This window comes from Catharus ustulatus, chromosome 1, assembly GCF_009819885.2.
Source record: "Catharus ustulatus isolate bCatUst1 chromosome 1, bCatUst1.pri.v2, whole genome shotgun sequence".
In the NCBI taxonomy this organism is placed as follows: domain Eukaryota; kingdom Metazoa; phylum Chordata; class Aves; order Passeriformes; family Turdidae; genus Catharus; species Catharus ustulatus.
The window spans coordinates 151276492-151295070 of NC_046221.1; the positions used below are offsets into that span (position 1 = coordinate 151276492).

Genomic DNA, 18579 nt, shown 5'->3' on the forward strand with positions numbered 1-18579 from the left:
CAAAATTAAAACCATCTTTCTCCTACAATGTCCCTCCTGTTTCTAGTAGCTGTTAATATATAATCTATGTTTTTTTTATCCAATTTATTCATGCTCATCACTATGACAGAGAAACCCACAACTAAGAGAAAAATGTAAGTTTGGGGTGGTTCTTTCATGGTGGAGTTTTATATGGTCAAGTTTTAATGTTTTCAAAACTTTTTGTGGCTGATGGAACACCTTAACACAGAGTACTTTTAAAATCTGATAGCTACCAGGGAATCATGCAGTGGGAATGCCAAAGCTGCAAAACTACAGCTTTTATTTCTAGAGGGCTCAATCCAGATCCTTAAATAGAGACACCTCTGAGATGTGTGGGAGTACCCAGCACCTGCATGGGACTGGCAGAGGGAACATGGGGATGACTCACCTGGTGGGGCTGCTGAAGCCAAGGCAGGAAAGCATGCTAGAAATTTTCAAAGACACCATGCCTGTGTTTAGACATGAGTCATGCCTCACATCACTTCCTTGGAATACTTATCTTGCAAATGGAAGCCATACAAAATGCAAACAAATGGCTTTATTCACCACAGATAAATCTAGTATTTCACATTGGCAATAATTCTTTGTTATGATGGAGGCAGACTCCTTTTATTTTATTGACCATAATACCTGGTTGGAAGACACTCAGATAACAGCAATTTTTGCTTTTTTTTTCAGCTAAGATACCAGATTTTTAACTGAAGTGTTCTTATATCTTATTAAAAATTTGACACTCATTACCTCCACCAAGACTGCGCTAACCTTGATGGAACTGAAGTAAATTCTTGTGTATGCCAGCATGAAAGCTTACATGACTTAAGAACCCTGCACAGGACTCAAATCCATGGGCACAATCTTTGGGAATATCATGCTCACCCTAGCATGTATTTTAAAGCTCAGTTATTTAAAGGGAGAAGAACTTGAAGGATGCTGCACCCCATCAGGGAAGCCCCAAGATGACATGCTTCACCCCTTGGTCCCTTCACTGTTTCTAAAATACATCTTTACAAGACACTCTATCTAAACACCATCTATACATTCACAGACACACAGCATATACAGACTTGCATGTTTGGTGTCCAACAAACCAACTGTGCCTACAGAACTTGGAGGTTTGCTTGTCTAATACTTTTCTACCTCATAGGAAGGAGGTGGAGGAAGTTTCAAGATACTTCCAGGTCAGCTGAGTCAACCAAAGCAGCAGTAATCTGTCCACTGCTTCAGCCACTAGTCATAGTTAGCAAAAAAGGCAGAGTCATTTTCTGTAGAGCAACTGTTGAAAATTTTATATTATTTGAAAGTAGCTAAGTTCTGCTTGATATAGGTAGTTAAGAGTTGTGCTAGTTGGGCTAGAAATTGAACTTTATCTGAACCATACGGCTATGTTGCGTAAGTCAAAGACGGATTACAGAGAAATCCAGAGCTAATAATCTGATAATTAAGAACAATAAAGATAGATTGTAGTGAAATGTGAACAACCAGAACATTAGTAATAGTTAGAATAGACAAAGTTAGTAGCTTAAATATTACTTAAAAAATAATGGCTTGAGTGGACAGCCAATTGATTGTGGTATATGAACTGTAACAATCATATTCCAACATGGAATACAGAACTGACCAAAACCCCCACCAAAACCAACCTCAGGGCATGTGAAGATGACCGTGTAGTAACCAGCTGGTAACAACGCAGGGAACCAATACAGAGGGAGAAGACCCCTAATATTGCCATTGGTCTGGAATGAGGAGTTTAGATTCTGAGAGTTTAGTTGCCAAAGGGTTTCTTTGTTCAAGATCCCTCTTTTGAGGCACCTAAGCTGGAGTTGCCAGATATCATCCCTGATTTGTGCCAATAACCCACGTAATGGAGGTGAGAGTCTAGTGAAAAAAACTTCTTTAACAGCAAAAAAAGAACTCGGTACAGTGTATTAAAACTGTTGTACACAAAGAAGTGCATTAGAACCCAGATACTTTGGATTTTTTAATGTTTTTGTAAAACATAACTGCTGGACCTATTTACATCATGTAAAACATAAATGTAGTAACTCTGATATTTCAGATGGGTTCTATTTTTTTGCCACAAATGCAACATAATTTTTTTCATGGGTAGATACTTGTTAACACCTACTACAGCAGCACTCACAGGACAGCCTCAGATCTAAAAGCAGCAGCAAATATCCTGGATAATAAGGGACCATGGAAATGAAAAGAATTTGCCATTGCTCTTCCCCAGTGGTGGGTAGTTAAACAAGAAGTTATTTCTGTCTTCTGCTGACTGTGGGCTTATGGCCAAAACTGAACAAGAATCGCCTGTCCCTGAACACTGGTCTGCCAGGGGAAGCAACAAAGAGCAATTGTTGAGCTTCATGATGAGATAACAAAATCATGCTGTGATAATACTTGTACTAGGGAAACATTTCTACAAGGACTGTAATGTTCATAGGCAACAGAGAAGTCCTTGTGATTTTTGTCAGCTTATGCCCAAGACGGCTCCTTGGGCAGATATGTTCTCCAGGTAATACTTACTTTTTGACCTCCAAGTTGTCCAACCATATGGCCCACAACAACCTGCCATCCCCTTGTACTATAGAGCCCTTCCTGGAGGAAGGTTTAGTCTGCTTTGCAATGACAAGATGAAACTCAAGGGTGTTGCAGAGAACCTCAAAAAATTTGAATTAAAACCAAACAACCCACCCGACCCCAGGATTAATTAAACTCACAAACACCATAAAATCATGCATAAACAATCTTAATGGATTTTTGAGAGACAGAAGATTTTTTTTTAAATTATACAATTTCACATAAGTAAAAATCCATCAAACTTTTCAAATCATAGAATGAAAACCATTGCTGCCATTCCCAAATTGTCCCCCAAGCATCTTCTTTATAGCAGAGCAGCTATCTAGATTTCCAGGTGGATTGACTCTACTTGTGTTAAAATTAATGACATCAGATATGATGTCCTTAATTTTAATACAAAATCCTGATTCAATACTGCAAAAACAGAAAATAATTAAGAGACTTTAAATTGTGAAGGATGTGCAGTCAAAAACATTGATTGGAGGAAAAAAGCTCTGGACTGCATTCAGAGATCAAAAAGCACATAAAAATACACAGATTTCGAGTTGTAATGTTGCATGAGGTGCAGCTCTTAATTGGGATCTCAGTTTCTGAGAGAAAGGTATACACTTTAGGATTGGTTGAAAAATTTTTGCTGAAAGCATTTTTTTCAGCAAAATTTGATACTTTTGTTCAAACTAATATGTTCAGGAAGATACCAATTTTGATGAAAGCTCCATTTTAAAATGAGACATTCTGATAAGCTGAAAAGTTCCATTTTAGCATCCACATAATGGGAAGCTTTTCACTGAAGAATGGTTAGCTTTCAATGAGAACTCCATTTAAAAACAATAGTTTAAAAAGAATTTAAAACCTAAATTCATTTAACCAAATAAAATACCTCATTTGACATGGAGGATTCATTTTATATTTCTCCCAGCAGGAGCTATTAAATAAAAATTTAACTTCTGAAATTTCAAAGCAGAAAAAATTCTGTTGTATTATTCAACAGGATGAAAGGACCCATTTTTACCCAGGTTTCTAGTGCCAGTATTGACCACAAAAGAGAAGCTGCCTCTGTGCATTGCAGAGCCTCCCAAAGCCACCATAAACCACAGCAACAGGTGCTGCAGCACCACAGTGCCCCTTTCATCTTCCACAAAAGAAGTTCTTACTGGCTCATCTGCTGACAAACTGGTAGCCCCTATGGCTGGTTTCCGTATTTCCTCCGTGATTTTGTAAGACTGGCTCTGGAGGTTTAAAAAAACACAATGTGTAAGACACTTACGAGCCTGTGGTCACAAAACATGAGATTAGGAGAAACAGCAAACTGCAGCTGAAAAGCTCTGGCGAGAACTTCTATTTTATTTTCTGCTCTTCCTGAAGCAGTTCTCCAACACACATTCAGCCATTTCTCCAAGATTACCTGTAACTTTCCAGGAACAACACAGAGATGCAATTCCCAGATGAATCTGGGTTGAATGATGAGATCACCCCTGTTCCCACTGTAGCCTACAGCACAACTGTGGTGCACTGCACCACACCCAGACTCCAGCATGGAGCTCATTCCCCTGCTGATACCTGTGTACTTCCAAACACAGCAGTGCTGTGCTCACTCCTGCCACGGATGCACCATCTCTGGAGAGTTCAAATGTGAATGGAGCATGTTTGCTCTGCACTGCATTCCCTGTATTGCACTGAGAGCCTCTCCAGGGCAGGACCCTCAGGAGATGCCTGCTGCCAGCCCTATGATGTGTGCGTGCCCTGTGCAGCAGGAGCCTTCTTGTCCTGTCTCCTGTGCACAGGTGGAATTGCTGGACACAGGTAGAGCTGCTGAACTTGTCACTCCTCTCCCCTTAGGACAACAGCCAGTCTGCAAAAGGAGGGTGTTGAGATGGGACCATCATCCCATTCACAGGGGGACAAAAAGCTCCTTGGATTTGTAGCTGGAACTTTATGCAAGTGGTATGCAGTGTCTTGCTCACTCTGCAAAAGAAAATATCCTGGGGAGCTGGTCCAAAAGCATCAGAACCTTGGCATGACTCCAGGCCTTGATGAATTTGGATTTAAAAAATAGTTACATGATAATATAAACCTCACAGAAACTCACTTTAGCCTGCATCAGCAAGCAGGCTGTTTTCTATTGATACATACTGCAAAACTTCATGTATTCTGCATTCAAGGAGAAAATGCACTGCTGAATAAATATTGCTTTTATCCACTAGTTTCAAAATTGGAGCTAAGACCCCCAAGCTACTTAACTTGCAAAGGAACGAATTATTCAGAGCTGTCACACAAAAAATTTTTGACAATGAGGTAATTTTGAAGTTAAATGTCTTCATGCAGACAAATGTTACTAAAAATTGTCTCAGTCAAAACTCATACAGTAATTTGATGCAGTAAATCCCAACACCTGGATTTTAACTGGGGCCTTCTCTAAACACTACACTTTGAAATTACTCCTGTCCCTATTGTTCTGTGATAAACAGCCAAATTTGAAAGTGTTGGCCTTTGAGACAGTAAGTTTTTCATATATCTTTAGGGAATTATTTTAGTGTTCAGAATGTTCCAACACAAATTTGCTAAACTAACTAAAATTAGTTTTTCCAGGACATCCTGGGCATCGTTTTCTCAAAATGAAAGTGCTGCCCTGTTTAAGCCACAAGGAGCTTTGAAGCACTCAGGACTTATTCATGTACAGCAATGAAGCAATGCTACCAGCTGCATAAAAGTTTCCCCCACAAAGTAGATTTTGATTTTAAATCTTTACTTGCAGTTGTATTAATGCCATATAAAATGAAAATCGACAAACATAAAACCAGGAAATTATTGCATTCTTGACAATCCAAATTAAGTAACTACTTACATGTGAACTGCCCATTTTTGCTTAGCCTGAATGTGGAAGGTGCAACTCTTCTACTCTTCAATAAAACAAGGATGCAGTTGGAATCGCTAAATACTACCTAACCCTGGGTTAATCAATAACTTCTGACATTATTTAAATTCTAGTCATTGCAAGGTGGGGTGTATCCATTATTACATGGTGGCTTTATTATCCCTACTATCTAATATCACATCCTGTTGTGTCATGGAGCTGACTGGTTTCTCCACGGAAAATCAAGATTTCGCAATGTAAGCCCCAATATTATACATACCAATTTATCTAATTGTTATTACAATGGTGAAAAACATAAAAATGTTGCAGCACCTAACACAAACTTTCCAAACATATTAGAAAGAAAGATGCCTCCTTTGAAGGGTTTCTATCAAACCTTGTGGAATTTAATAGAATTTAATGTGCCACTGAGGACCCTCAGCTCTACAAAACATTTGAACAGAATCTCAGAGCTTTAATTTGGTTTATGTGATCAGGTTTAGATAGTCAGGGGATTTCAGGGGTGCCCTTTCTGAAAAGAGACCAGGGGGTGCCCTCATGCTGGGGCCAGGGCCAGCTGACTCTAAAATCAACACTACCCAGACCAATGTTGAGCCCCATCAATGATGCTGGTGGTGCCTCTGTGATAATATATTTAACAAATGGCAAAAATTACTGGCCAGCAGCTGTGAGAGAGGAATGCGAAAAGTGTGAAGGAAACAGCCCTACAGACACCTAGGTCAGTGGAGAAGGAGAGACAGGAGGTGCTTCAGGTGCTGTAGCAGAAATTCCCCTGCAGCCCATGGTGCAGCCCATGGTGAGGCAGCTGCCCCTGAGACCATGGAGGTCCACGGGGGAGCAGAGATGCTCCTGCAGCCCATGGAGGTCCATGGGGGAGCAGAGATGATCCTGCAGCCCATGGAGGTCCAAGGGGGAGCAGAGATGCTCCTGCAGCCTGTGGGGGATCCCACATGGGAGCAGGTGGATGTGCCCTGAGGGAAACTGCAGTCATGGAGAGCTGATGCTGGAGCAGGCTCCTGGCAGGAATGATAACCTGTGGAGTGGAGCCCATGCAGACACAAGTTTTCTGCAGGACCTGAGATCCTGAGGAGAAAGGAGTAACAGAGACAAAGTATTATGGACTGACTGAAACCACCACTGGCCATTCCCTGCACCACTCAGGGAAAGGAGTTGACCAGTTGGGAATGAAGGAGTGAGGTTGAGCCTAAGAAGAAGGGTGGGGTAGAGAAAATGTTTTTAATTTTCTCTTTGCTTCTTGCTATCCTACTCTATTTTCAATTGGCAATAAAGTAAACTGATTTCCCAAAGTCAAGCCTGTTTTGCCCATGAACAGGAATTGGTGAATATCGTCACTGTCTTTATCTCAGCCTATGAGCTTCCTTGCCTTATTCTTTCTCCTTGTTCTTTAGAGGATGGGGAGTGGGAGGGTAGCTTGGTAGACCCCTGACAGCTAGCCAAGGTTCTCCTTTAGACCTTAGGCAAGATACTCAGATAAAAATAAGAAACCAAAACAAATACATTTTAATTTATAGTAGCTCAGGGGATATAAAATCTAAGTGACTATGTAAAAAGCAGTAATGAGTACTGAAAATGCAGTAATGAGTCTCAATTTTAAGTAGATTGATAGGTGCAAAGACCTTACTGCCTTTCAAACACACTGAAAAAACAAATCAGCATTGCTCATCGTGTTCAAACACAAGTAATGCAAAAATATAAACGTGAGCATGGAGAAATTGATCCAGAATTGTGGTAACATAGTATCTCAAATGCATCATCAAGGCCTTTAATGATCTGGGTACTATCCACTTCTTTCAGAATATTTTTGGAATAAAGACATTCCAACTAATATTAAAGAAAATACTATAGTTAGAGGGAAAGCAACTCTGGGGTTTGTCTGGAAACTGAGCCTGAGGTCAGGGAACACTCATAAGCTCACAGACTGGCATTCCTACTGCTTTCACCGACTGTGAGTAAAATACAGAAGTCCAGAAGGTGCAACTAGTGAAAGATTTAGAACAAGCAGCTGATTGAGCCCTACTGTACCATGCTGTGCATGCAAATGGTCTATCTAAACATGCAAATAGGCTATCAGTAGCAAAACTATGTGTTACTCTCACTGATCAATTTGGTTGACTTAGCTTATGTTCTCAAACTCATTAATAAACAGAGAAAAAATTGTTGTATGGTATTCTTTCTTGTACTAAATTAAAATCCTGTTAAAAGTCAAGTACTTTCACTGTTCACTTCTAATCACAGATCTGCTAAGTTACACTGCCTTTTTGAAGATCTATTCTGTGTTAATAGTTTCTTTGTAATTGTCTTGCTTTTTCTTATCTTTTGCCAGTCTTATAACTGAAAAGTCTGAGGCAGGTGATAGCAATATTATTATATAATATTAATTATATTACTAGAAGAGGAATACTTCCTAAATTAGTGTTACTCTGAGCATCTGAATCTTTAGCTTGTGGATTCTCACATCTATGTCTTACTGAAAATACTATTCAGATGCTGGTATCTCTAACAAGAACATTTACCTGAGAACCATCCACAAAAAAAAAAAAAAATTGTCCTGCCCTATTTAGAGGTGTAGCTTAACTGCTGGTATCAAAAGCAAACAGACAGTACCTGCCAACGACCTGTACCATCTGGTTTATGTGGCAAGGGGCAAGGTAAACCACGTTTTTTATTAATGTCTTTTCACAGCTCATTTATAAACCATTGTGGGGTGTGGCAGAGAAGGGTTCTTAAGAAACCCAACAAATGGTGTTAAAAAGAATTGAGGGATGAAGGGAGATTTGCAGGCTATGACTGTTCCTGGACTGAATCCCACCGGTGATAAGAACAGGGAGGCTGTACAGACTCTGGAGGTTGTGCGAGCTGCTCCTCACTGCAGGGAACTCTGTGTTGGCACTGTGGGGCACGTCCCACAAAACAGTGGGCTTTGTGTTTCTGCAGTTACATGTCAGTGGGATCCTGAAGATGCCAGTGATGCTGATGAAGAACTGGGTCCGTAGTTCTCTAGGGATTTACTCAAACATAACAGAGCACTGAGTTTCCTTCTGCTGCTACTGGTGCCCTTCCAGCTGTCACCACTGCTCCAAGGTTATTACTGAGAATGCAGCAAAGAGCCTTGAAAAATGGCACTAGGGATCAGAGCCTCACATGCTTGTTTGGTTTTTTTTTTTTTTTTTAACATAAAATTATTCACTAAAATGTTGCATAGTGTTAAAAACAGAGAGCCCTCCCCACATCAGTAATTCCCCACCAGTAAGAAAATGCTTGGCACTGACTTGGACACAGGTAAAATTTTAAACAACTCAGAAGCAGCTAGATCCTAAGATCAGGAGGGGCTGAAACACCTGCTGTGTTTTATTTGAAGCAGTGTCTCTGGATGGGATGATGCTCCCGGCACTCAGGGCTGCGAGCTCTGAGTCCTCGCCGTGCAGAGCGGGGCATGCTCAGCTGCGGCAGCCCCCATTCCATTCCCATTCCATTCCATTCCATTCCATTCCATTCCATTCCCACTCCACTCCACTCCCATTCCATTCCATTCCATTCCATTCCCTTCCATTTCATTCCCACTCCACTTCCATTCCATTCCATTCCATTCCATTCCATTCCATTCCATTCCATTCCATTCCATTCCCACTCCACTTCATTCCATTCCATTCCATTCCATTCCATTCCATTCCATTCCATTCCATTCCCACTCCACTTCATTCCATTCCATTCCATTCCATTCCATTCCATTCCATTCCATTCCATTCCATTCCCACTCCACTTCATTCCATTCCATTCCATTCCATTCCATTCCATTCCATTCCATTCCATTCCATTCCACTTCCATTCCATTCCATTCCCACTCCACTTCCATTCCATTCCATTCCCACTCCACTTCCATTCCATTCCATTCCATTCCATTCCATTCCATTCCACTTCCATTCCATTCCATTCCATTCCCACTCCACTTCCATTCCATTCCATTCCCACTCCACTTCCATTCCATTCCATTCCCATTCCATTCCATTCCCACTCCACTTCCATTCCATTCCATTCCATTCCATTCCATTCCATTCCATTCCATTCCATTCCATTCCCACTCCACTTCCATTCCATTCCATTCAATTCCCACTCCATTCCATTCCATTCCATTCCATTCCATTCCATTCCATTCCCACTCCACTTCCATTCCATTCCATTCCATTCCATTCCATTCCATTCCATTCCATTCCATTCCCACTCCACTCCACTCCATTCCCATTCCATTCCATTCCATTCCCATTCCATTCCATTCCATTCCATTCCCACTCCACTCCACTCCATTCCCATTCCATTCCATTCCATTCCATTCCATTCCATTCCATTCCCACTCCACTCCATTCCCATTCCATTCCATTCCATTCCATTCCATTCCATTCCATTCCCACTCCACTTCCATTCCATTCCATTCCCACTCCACTTCCATTCCATTCCATTCCATTCCATTCCATTCCATTCCATTCCATTCCATTCCATTCCATTCCACTTCCATTCCATTCCCACTCCACTTCCATTCCATTCCATTCCCACTCCACTTCCATTCCATTCCATTCCCATTCCATTCCATTCCATTCCCACTCCACTTCCATTCCATTCCATTCCATTCCATTCCATTCCATTCCATTCCCACTCCACTTCCATTCCATTCCATTCAATTCCCACTCCATTCCATTCCATTCCATTCCATTCCATTCCATTCCATTCCATTCCATTCCATTCCATTCCCACTCCACTTCCATTCCATTCCATTCCATTCCATTCCATTCCATTCCATTCCATTCCCACTCCACTTCCATTCCATTCCATTCCCACTCCACTTCCATTCCATTCCATTCCCACTCCACTTCCATTCCATTCCATTCCATTCCATTCCATTCCATTCCATTCCATTCCATTCCATTCCATTCCCACTCCACTCCACTCCATTCCCATTCCATTCCATTCCATTCCATTCCATTCCCACTCCACTCCATTCCCATTCCATTCCATTCCCATTCCATTCCATTCCATTCCATTCCATTCCCACTCCACTCCACTCCATTCCCATTCCATTCCATTCCATTCCATTCCATTCCATTCCATTCCATTCCATTCCCACTCCACTCCATTCCCATTCCCATTCCATTCCATTCCATTCCATTCCATTCCATTCCATTCCATTCCATTCCATTCCATTCCACTTCCATTCCATTCAATTCCATTCCACTTCCATTCCATTCCACTCTGGGACAGTCTGCCCAGGGAGGTGGTTTAGTCACCGTCCCTGGAGGTGTTTAAATTAAAACTGGATGTGGCACTCATTGCCATGACCTATTTGACATCGTGGCGTTCGGCCACAGGTTGTACTTGACGATATTGGCGTTTTTTTCCCAACCTAATTAATTCTGTGATTCCCTGCCGTGGAATTTTCGTTTGCGCCCCTTGCTCTGAGCAGCACTCGCGGCTGCCCGGGGGTGTCCCGAGCGGCACTAGGAGGACACTGTTGTTAAACCGAACTAGGCAGCAGCACAGGCATTTCAGGCTCGGCTCTGCTCCCGGTCAGTGTCAGCCCGCGGTCGGGGGTCGCAGAAAGGCGAGCGATCGCCGCCCCGAGAGACCCGTGCCGTGTCCCAAAGCTCCCGGCCCGGCCCGGCCCGGCGCGCCCGCCCCGCCCGCGGAACTGCGTGCGCGGCGCTTCCGGGGCGGTTCGGGGCGGTCCGGGGCAGCGGCGCCGGCGGGAGGCGGCGGCCAGGGCAGGGCAGGGCAGCGCAGGGCGGCCCCGGGCCGCAGCGCCTCCTCCCCGGGGCTGCAGCGGCTCCTTCCCGGGCCGGAGCGCCTCCCGGCGGCGGGGCCCGCGGCCCGGCCTGCTCGCCATGAACATCGACGTGGAGTTCCACATTCGCCACAACTACCCCTGGGCCCGGCTGCCCGCCAGCGTCAGGCAGGTGCGGGTTGCCGGCCCGGGGAGCGGCAGGGGGACACGGGGCACTCGGCCCTGCCTGCCCCCGGGCAAGGCGGGCGGGCCCGCGGGGGCTGTGGGGCTCTGTGGGACAGGGGGATATGGGGTGTGCACGGCCCCTGTGAGGGGAAAGGGGGCTCTGTGTGTGTGCCTGCTGTCTCTGGGGAGAAGCGGATAAGAAAACGCTGCGTGCTGTGTATGTGAGAAGAGGGGAGTGTACATGTGTGTGTGGCCTCAGTGAGGAGAGGGGTGGCTCGGGGTGCCTTGGGGCCCCAGTGGCCGCAGGGACGGGTGGGATCCCCACCTTGTGCAGGTGTGAAACAGCTCAGCCGGGTGTCCCTTACCAGTCCGAGTGGTGGGAGCCGGAGCGGGACAGGTGCCTTCGGAGGCTTGTGCAGCCCCGTGTTTCAGTAGGCAGAGAATTGTTTGCTGCAAGTGGCTCATGGAAAAGAAAACCTCATGAAATTTTGATTGCCTGGACTTAATAGGCCTCTGATAGCAAAGGGGAGGGTATTGAGTTAAGTTGAGAGGAGGTTGTTGTTCCAAAGTCTTACACTGCTTTAAGGCAGGTGGTGTTAAACAATTCCTGCTCTTGCACAGAGGAAGGGTGGAGAGGATGAGTAGTTGCTGCAGGCCATGAGTAGTGCAATTTCTTGAGTTTTTGATTCCAGGAGCTGTAGGAGGAGAATAAATGATGATTTTTCTTTATCTGTCCATCTGAGTGATTCAGGATAGAAAATATGCCAGTGTTTATTGTGTTATTTACTTTAATGTAATTTCTGGAATGCTGTTTTGTCTACTTTATACTGTTAGTATTATCCTCAATATTTTTGTCCTTTAGCAAACACTTAGCTTCCTCTTTGGATATTTAATAAATTCCAGACCCTGTCTCTGACATCAGGTGTTGCTTTTCTAACACCTGATTCTGCAGTTTGTGTGCAACTTTATTGTTTATCCCATATGTGCAGTAAAGTATCTTTTTGTCAAAGTATCTCTTTTAGTATAAGCATCAATGAGAGAACGAGGAGTGGGAAGAGAAAAAAACCAAACAGCCCAGAACACTTGTTGCAGATGAAGAGTAGAAGAGTAATATGGGGACTATTGAGGGGAGTTCTTGAAATAAGGCATCTGGAGTATGAACCAAAGTTCTCTTTTTATCTTCTTTCATGGTAGTCAACCAATGTGCTGTCCTTGTTCCTTAATCTTGTGACCTGGGATCACTTGATAGTTTTACTTCCGTCAAGCTGCAACTTGGGCTGTTTCCTGGTTTGTTTTTTGTTTTTTTTTTTTTTCTCTTGGTTGGTTTTTCGTTTTTTTTGGTGTTAAAAGTTTCCTAGCTGCATCAAATAAAGCTTCACATCATTCACCATGGCTTGTTTGTGCTACAGTGATTCTGGGTAATTCCTCAAGGCTGAATGGCACTGAATGTTTGGTAAATGTTTGATGCATCATGTCTTTCATTTGAAAATCAGATGCTCCCTTTTTATCAGAGTGGTATTATAAAATAATCTAAAAATTATTGCTTAAATATGAATCTAAGTAGAGGCCTATTTAAAGGCATTTTTGGACTCAGAGAGAGACTAAAGATACTGTCACGTTGAACTGGGGGACTTCCTGAGCAATGACAGCTGCCTGCATATGTTTGTTTATAAGACACTTGGCAGTGGTTTAACTCTAAGGTGAGGGGTTGTGCAAGTCAGTTAAAAAGCCTTTATGTTTTCAAGGGTCTTGGAAACTCCCAGAGGGAATATGAAAGGCAAGTTGTACTCTACAGCATCCGCAATCAGTTGCGGTACCGGAATAACTTAGGTGAGTAAAGAAGCAAAGTAACTTCTGCTTCCTGCCCCGTTCTTCTGTGTGGAGGCTTGTCTTTACTGTAAAACTGCAAGAACATGTCCAGTTCAAAGGTCCTTCCTTCCTTGAAAATAAATGCTTCTAAATAAGAAAAGCATGAAAAATCCTGACTTTTGAGTCCATTTGACAACTTTTCTAGCAAAGCACTCCTGAAGGTTACTGAGTTGGCAGGTGGAACTGAATTCCTACTGTAGTTCTGCTGCCATTTTCCAAGAAATTTAAGAGCTGTTAAGAGATGGTTTGGCTAGTTAGGCCTGTCACTAGGTGAGATGCAGACAGGTACCCTGACTCACAGGAGCTTTTGGCTATGACTTGTTTGTAGACTTTCAATTTAGTTTACATTGACTGAATCCATTTGTCTTCACAAAGCAGATAATAATTTCACTAAGTAAAAGATAATTTTCTACTGCATGAGTTCTGTCTCAATGGGCCACTTCCTGGTAACCTTTTAGATAAATCTGTTCCTTAAAGTCTCTGAGGCTACTTGTATCATGTGTAGAAATCCTTGGATGCTGAATTCCTTGCTCCACTACTTTATTTTGCTTGTAGTTTTCTATCATTTGCCATTATGCTATTTTTAATCCTTTGTTGTAACATTTTTTTAAAAAGTTGAACATCATAGAACATTGTAACTTTTTCCCCCCTTGTAGTTAAGCATGTCAAGAAAGATGAGCGTAAATACTATGAAGATCTGTTAAAATACAGTCGAGATCATCTCATGTTGTACCCGTATCATTTGTCTGACATCATGGTAAAAGGTCTGAGGGTAACACCATTTTCCTATTACACAGGCATAATGGAGGTGAGTGCAGAACTGTGGTGGGAGGGTGTTGTTCTCTCTCTGCAGGTGGTGGTAATGGCCCAGTAATGCATACAAAGCAGTGTCAGGTAGTTTTTTTGATTTTGTGTAGGCCTGCCAAGAAGTAAAGAAACAGTAAGGAAAGTTAGTAATGAACTGCTTTTACCTGCAGTGTTTTCCCTTCTGCCCCATTAGCCTTTCAAGAGCTGGACTTTTGTCGTATGGAGGTGGGGTGGGTCTTGTTCTGAGACCAGACTTTCTCCTTTGATGTTTGAGGTTTGTGAGTCTTCACTTAAAAAAAAAATCTGTAAAAGAGTTACCTCATTTTAACCATAAAACTTTATAAGAAGCCTGAAGCAGATATTTTTTTTTGGGAACAAGGATGGTTCTGTTTTCTGTCAGCAATCTGGCAGCCTTCTTCTATTTTTCTTGGATATTTGAAGTGCTTCTCTTTTATTTTTGTATATAGTGATTGCAGACATAATGGATTAGTTGTTTGTTTATTCTGTTATTAGTTAACAATTCTGTGTACTGGTTTATTTTTGTGAAGAGAAATACAGGACTTTATGCATTAATCTTTCAGCCGTTTTTCTTCGCAAAGCTTACATTAAACAGAAGTCTCACATTTTATGTAATTATCTTACTGTGTAATGATTAATCCAATAATTGTCAAGTTTGATAAGGTAACTGACTTTAATAAATTTATTTAAATTTCATTTCACTCTTAAAGCAAAAAGAACAGGCAGAATTTTGGACCTTTGTCTCTGAAACGATTACTGTCTTCTTGCAACTTTAAAGTGTTATTTTCTTTTTAAGGATATAATGAACAGTGAAAAAAGCTATGATTCTTTACCCAACTTCACTGCTGCTGACTGTAAGTATTACCTAGATGAATTACTGCTTTCAGTGAGTTAGAAATGAAGAGCTTCTGAAAATGGATTTGCAGGCATCTGCTAGCTTGAATATGAGCATGTGAATGAAGGTGTAAAAACTTTTAAATAGTGATATTAAGGCTTGTGTGCTCTTCATACAGAGTTCTGTCTGTACAGGCAGGACTGGAATTGGGCTGATTTGAGGCATGGTACAAAACCTTACCTGTGTCCTTGCTTGTTGTGCATTCCTGTTTGCCTGCACTTCCCGTTGATGCACATCAGCAAACTGAGCTCCTGGTCCTTTCCTAGTGTGCTTTTTGTGGCATGTGTTGGGCAGAAGACTTTAGCAGGACACTGAGAGGCTGCTGACACTCCTGTGATCTGGCATCAATGTGGATTGAGGGATGATGTACCAGAAAAGAGAGACAAGAGGATCTGGTATTTTATGACACTCTGGATGTTCCAGATGTTTTATCTATTACACCTGGTTATGGGATGGGAAGCTTAGGAAAGCAAAAACCTTGAACCTGGTGGAGGAGAACAGAGTAAGATCTATAGCCTACTGAGACCTCTTATAGAGCAAAATGTAAACTGATAGCACAGGGAGGTAATTAACCTGCCACTGAAACGTTGTCTGTAATTAACACACAATTCCTTGCCTTTGGTATGCATTCATAAAGTTCTTTTTAAGGATAGTATGTAATCAGGTGAGGAGTAGCCTGCAGCTATTGAAGACAGTTGGTTTTGGTTTTAGAAGGATATTCTTAGTTAACTACTGGATAGCCTCTGTGTAATGTTTACAGCAGGGAAACAGATGAGGAGGAACTTTCCTCAGCACCATTTTGCTTGTTGGAAATGTAGTGTTAGTGAGGAGTTTGAAGAAAGAAAAGGCTTTCCTGTTTTTATTTGATTTCTGTTGCCCTCAACAATTCTGTTGTCTTAGCACAGCTGCAGATTAGTGACTACAGTGTAATTGACTTAAATTTCCCTAATTACATTTTAACAGAAATACTAGTGTTGAGCTAGAAATTGGAGCTAAAGCTGAGACAGAATATGGCTTAAAACTAATGAATAGTTTTCTAGTTTCTGTTTGTGGTTCCTTAATGGTTGAAAGTTAGAGACTATGGAATTAAATATTGATTCAGTTTAACTCAACTATATCTTAATCATATTCCTTAGAAGATTGTGGCCTTTTGTGTCTAATTCTGAGAGTTCTAATCCAATGCATGGCATGGGCTATGTTAAGGGAAAGAAACACTGTCAGTATTAATTGATGGGAGTATAGGAGGAGAGGAGTTGGATTACTACCTGTTACCCTGTGACATGTGTGATAGGGGATTTCTTTTTTTTTTTTTTTTTTCCTTAGCCATTGCACAGTGGAAGAGTGGGACTATGGAATGAATTTAGCTCCTATAACTGTCCTTTTATTTTGGATAAGAGTAAATAAAAAGGTTATTTAAGAAGAAGGTCTGATTCTTTGAAGAATGTTTAATATATCTTAATACCTTAATGTTTAATATTAATCTTAAACCCTTCTTAAGACAGATAAAACCTTACTTATTTTTCAGGTCTAAGACTTCTTGGCATAGGAAGAAACCAGTATATTGATCTAATGAATCAATGTAGGTCTTCAAAAGTAAGTTGGTCTTTAATTTTCCCTCCCTTGACTTTACCTTTCTGTCCCTCTCCCCCATATTATTTCATAGGAAATGACAAATGGAATAATTTTCTGAACCTGGTCAGTTTAATAGTGTGGCTAATTGAGTGTGATGTAGTGTTAATATTGTTAATTATATTATGTTTATTATGTATATATTATTAATTATGTTTCCTCAAGTTAATAAAGAGCTTTTTGGTTTAAAATTAAAGTATAATAAAGGAAAATATATTAATTATTATTTTTTCAATTTTTGTTAATCTTATGCTTTTGGAGCTGTGCTTTGATACCAGATAATTAATGTCTCCTGGTCACTATAAGCAGGGAACAATGATACTGGTTCTGAAAGAATTATTCCATGTTTCTGTGTGTGCCATTGAGATCCCAGTTTATTCAGTGATCCATCTAGGTGTAAATTCTTGCAGTGTTTAAGTTTTTCTGTAAGACAATGCTAATGAGTGCATAGACATCCTTGGATATGGAAAGCACTGTGATGGTTGACAGAAGTAGAGCCTTTAGTTTGCAACAGTTCTTTCTTCAGGCAACTCAGAAGTGCTCTTGCAGTACCTTCATAGTCCTTTAACTGAAAGGTTAAAGTCCTGTAACTGAAAGGTTGAACTTGCCAAAATATGCAGCTGATAGTGAACCAAAAAGTAATGATTGTGCAATGAAAGAGAAGCTGTTTAGTTCTATAAATAGACAGTGTCCTCCAGTTTTTCTTTCATGAATTGACATTCACTGTACTTTTTTTAACACTGTGCTTATTGAGAATGTCGTACTTTGTTCCCTAAAGTAAATAAAATATGTTTCTAAAATGTGTTTTTTGAAATCACTGAATTTCTTTAAAATACCATACTTCTATACTGCTCAAATTAGAAAATGTCACAAATAGTTAAAATTTGGGCTAGATCCTAATATGATGGAATAGTGTGGATTTTAATTAGCAACATAATATGGATGAGCTTATGGGAAGATTTAACAATATCAGATGGAAATTTTTTTCCCCTTTCTATTTCTGTGATCTGAGAGAGGAGAGAAACTTTTGCTAAATTGCAACACTCATAGCATGTGTGTCTCCAGTCTGTAAATATATTGTACTTAAAAATGGATGTTTATACAGATCAGTTTCTATAAAGGTAAATGAATGTCTGTGCATGTGAAGTGCTCTTTATTACTATCTCAAATGGACTGTACCACTGCAGAAATTTTTCAGAAGGAAAAGTGCCCATGATCTGTTACCTGTGAAGCCTGTGGAGATCGCTATAGAAGCGTGGTGGGTCGTGCAGGCTGGTTACATCACTGAGGATGACATCAAGGTACTGTAGTATGGATTGCATCTCTGAATCTGGATAATACTGATAGTCCCTGAAGGCAGGGGCTTTCTTTCATGTGAAATACACAAAGATTGTGTTCCAAATTTGCAGCAACTTTCTTATGAGTATCTTAGAGATTGGAACTAATGCAAATGGTGATGTTTTCTTTGACATGTTCTGCCCTCTCCCTTTTGTACTTTCTGCATTAGGTACAGTGTAGAGGTTGTTTTTCATCAGCCAGTCTGTGGTAACTTATGTGCATGATCCTATGATTTGTAGGGAACAAGCAACAAAGTATGTTTTCTTAAATTTCATATTTAAGCCCTGAGAGGTTGATTTTGACTGAAACTTCAACTTCACTGTAATTAGTATCAGAATGGCAGTGGATTTGATTTATATTTTCTTTACTTCTATTCTTTGTGTCTGCTTACAGTAAATTCACGAATACAAGCCGCACTGAATATAAGCTGCATCACTGGGTGTTGGCAAACATTTTGGTTTTTGTCCATAGATAAGCCGCACCCGAATATAAGCCGCTTTGTTGTTCGCAGCAAGGACCCGCGTGCAATTAGTAACAGAACCGCGGGAGGGCGGGGTTTACTGGCTGAGCTAAGGCTGTGCAGGCTTGGCCCGC

At 41.3% G+C, this 18579-nt stretch overlaps 1 protein-coding gene across 1 annotated transcript in view; it reads left to right on the forward strand.

The window, feature by feature from the left end:
- Positions 1–11301: 11301 nt before the first annotated feature.
- FAM91A1 (family with sequence similarity 91 member A1) overlaps positions 11302–18579 on the forward strand; it is a 29731-nt gene continuing 22453 nt past the window's right edge. The window contains exons 1-6 of the mRNA XM_033063296.2: positions 11302–11436; positions 13175–13259; positions 13955–14106; positions 14920–14977; positions 16544–16611; positions 17835–17948. Coding sequence (XP_032919187.1) covers positions 11365–11436; positions 13175–13259; positions 13955–14106; positions 14920–14977; positions 16544–16611; positions 17835–17948 — 549 coding nt within the window. The 5' untranslated portion in view covers positions 11302–11364. The remainder of the gene's footprint in view (positions 11437–13174; positions 13260–13954; positions 14107–14919; positions 14978–16543; positions 16612–17834; positions 17949–18579) is intronic.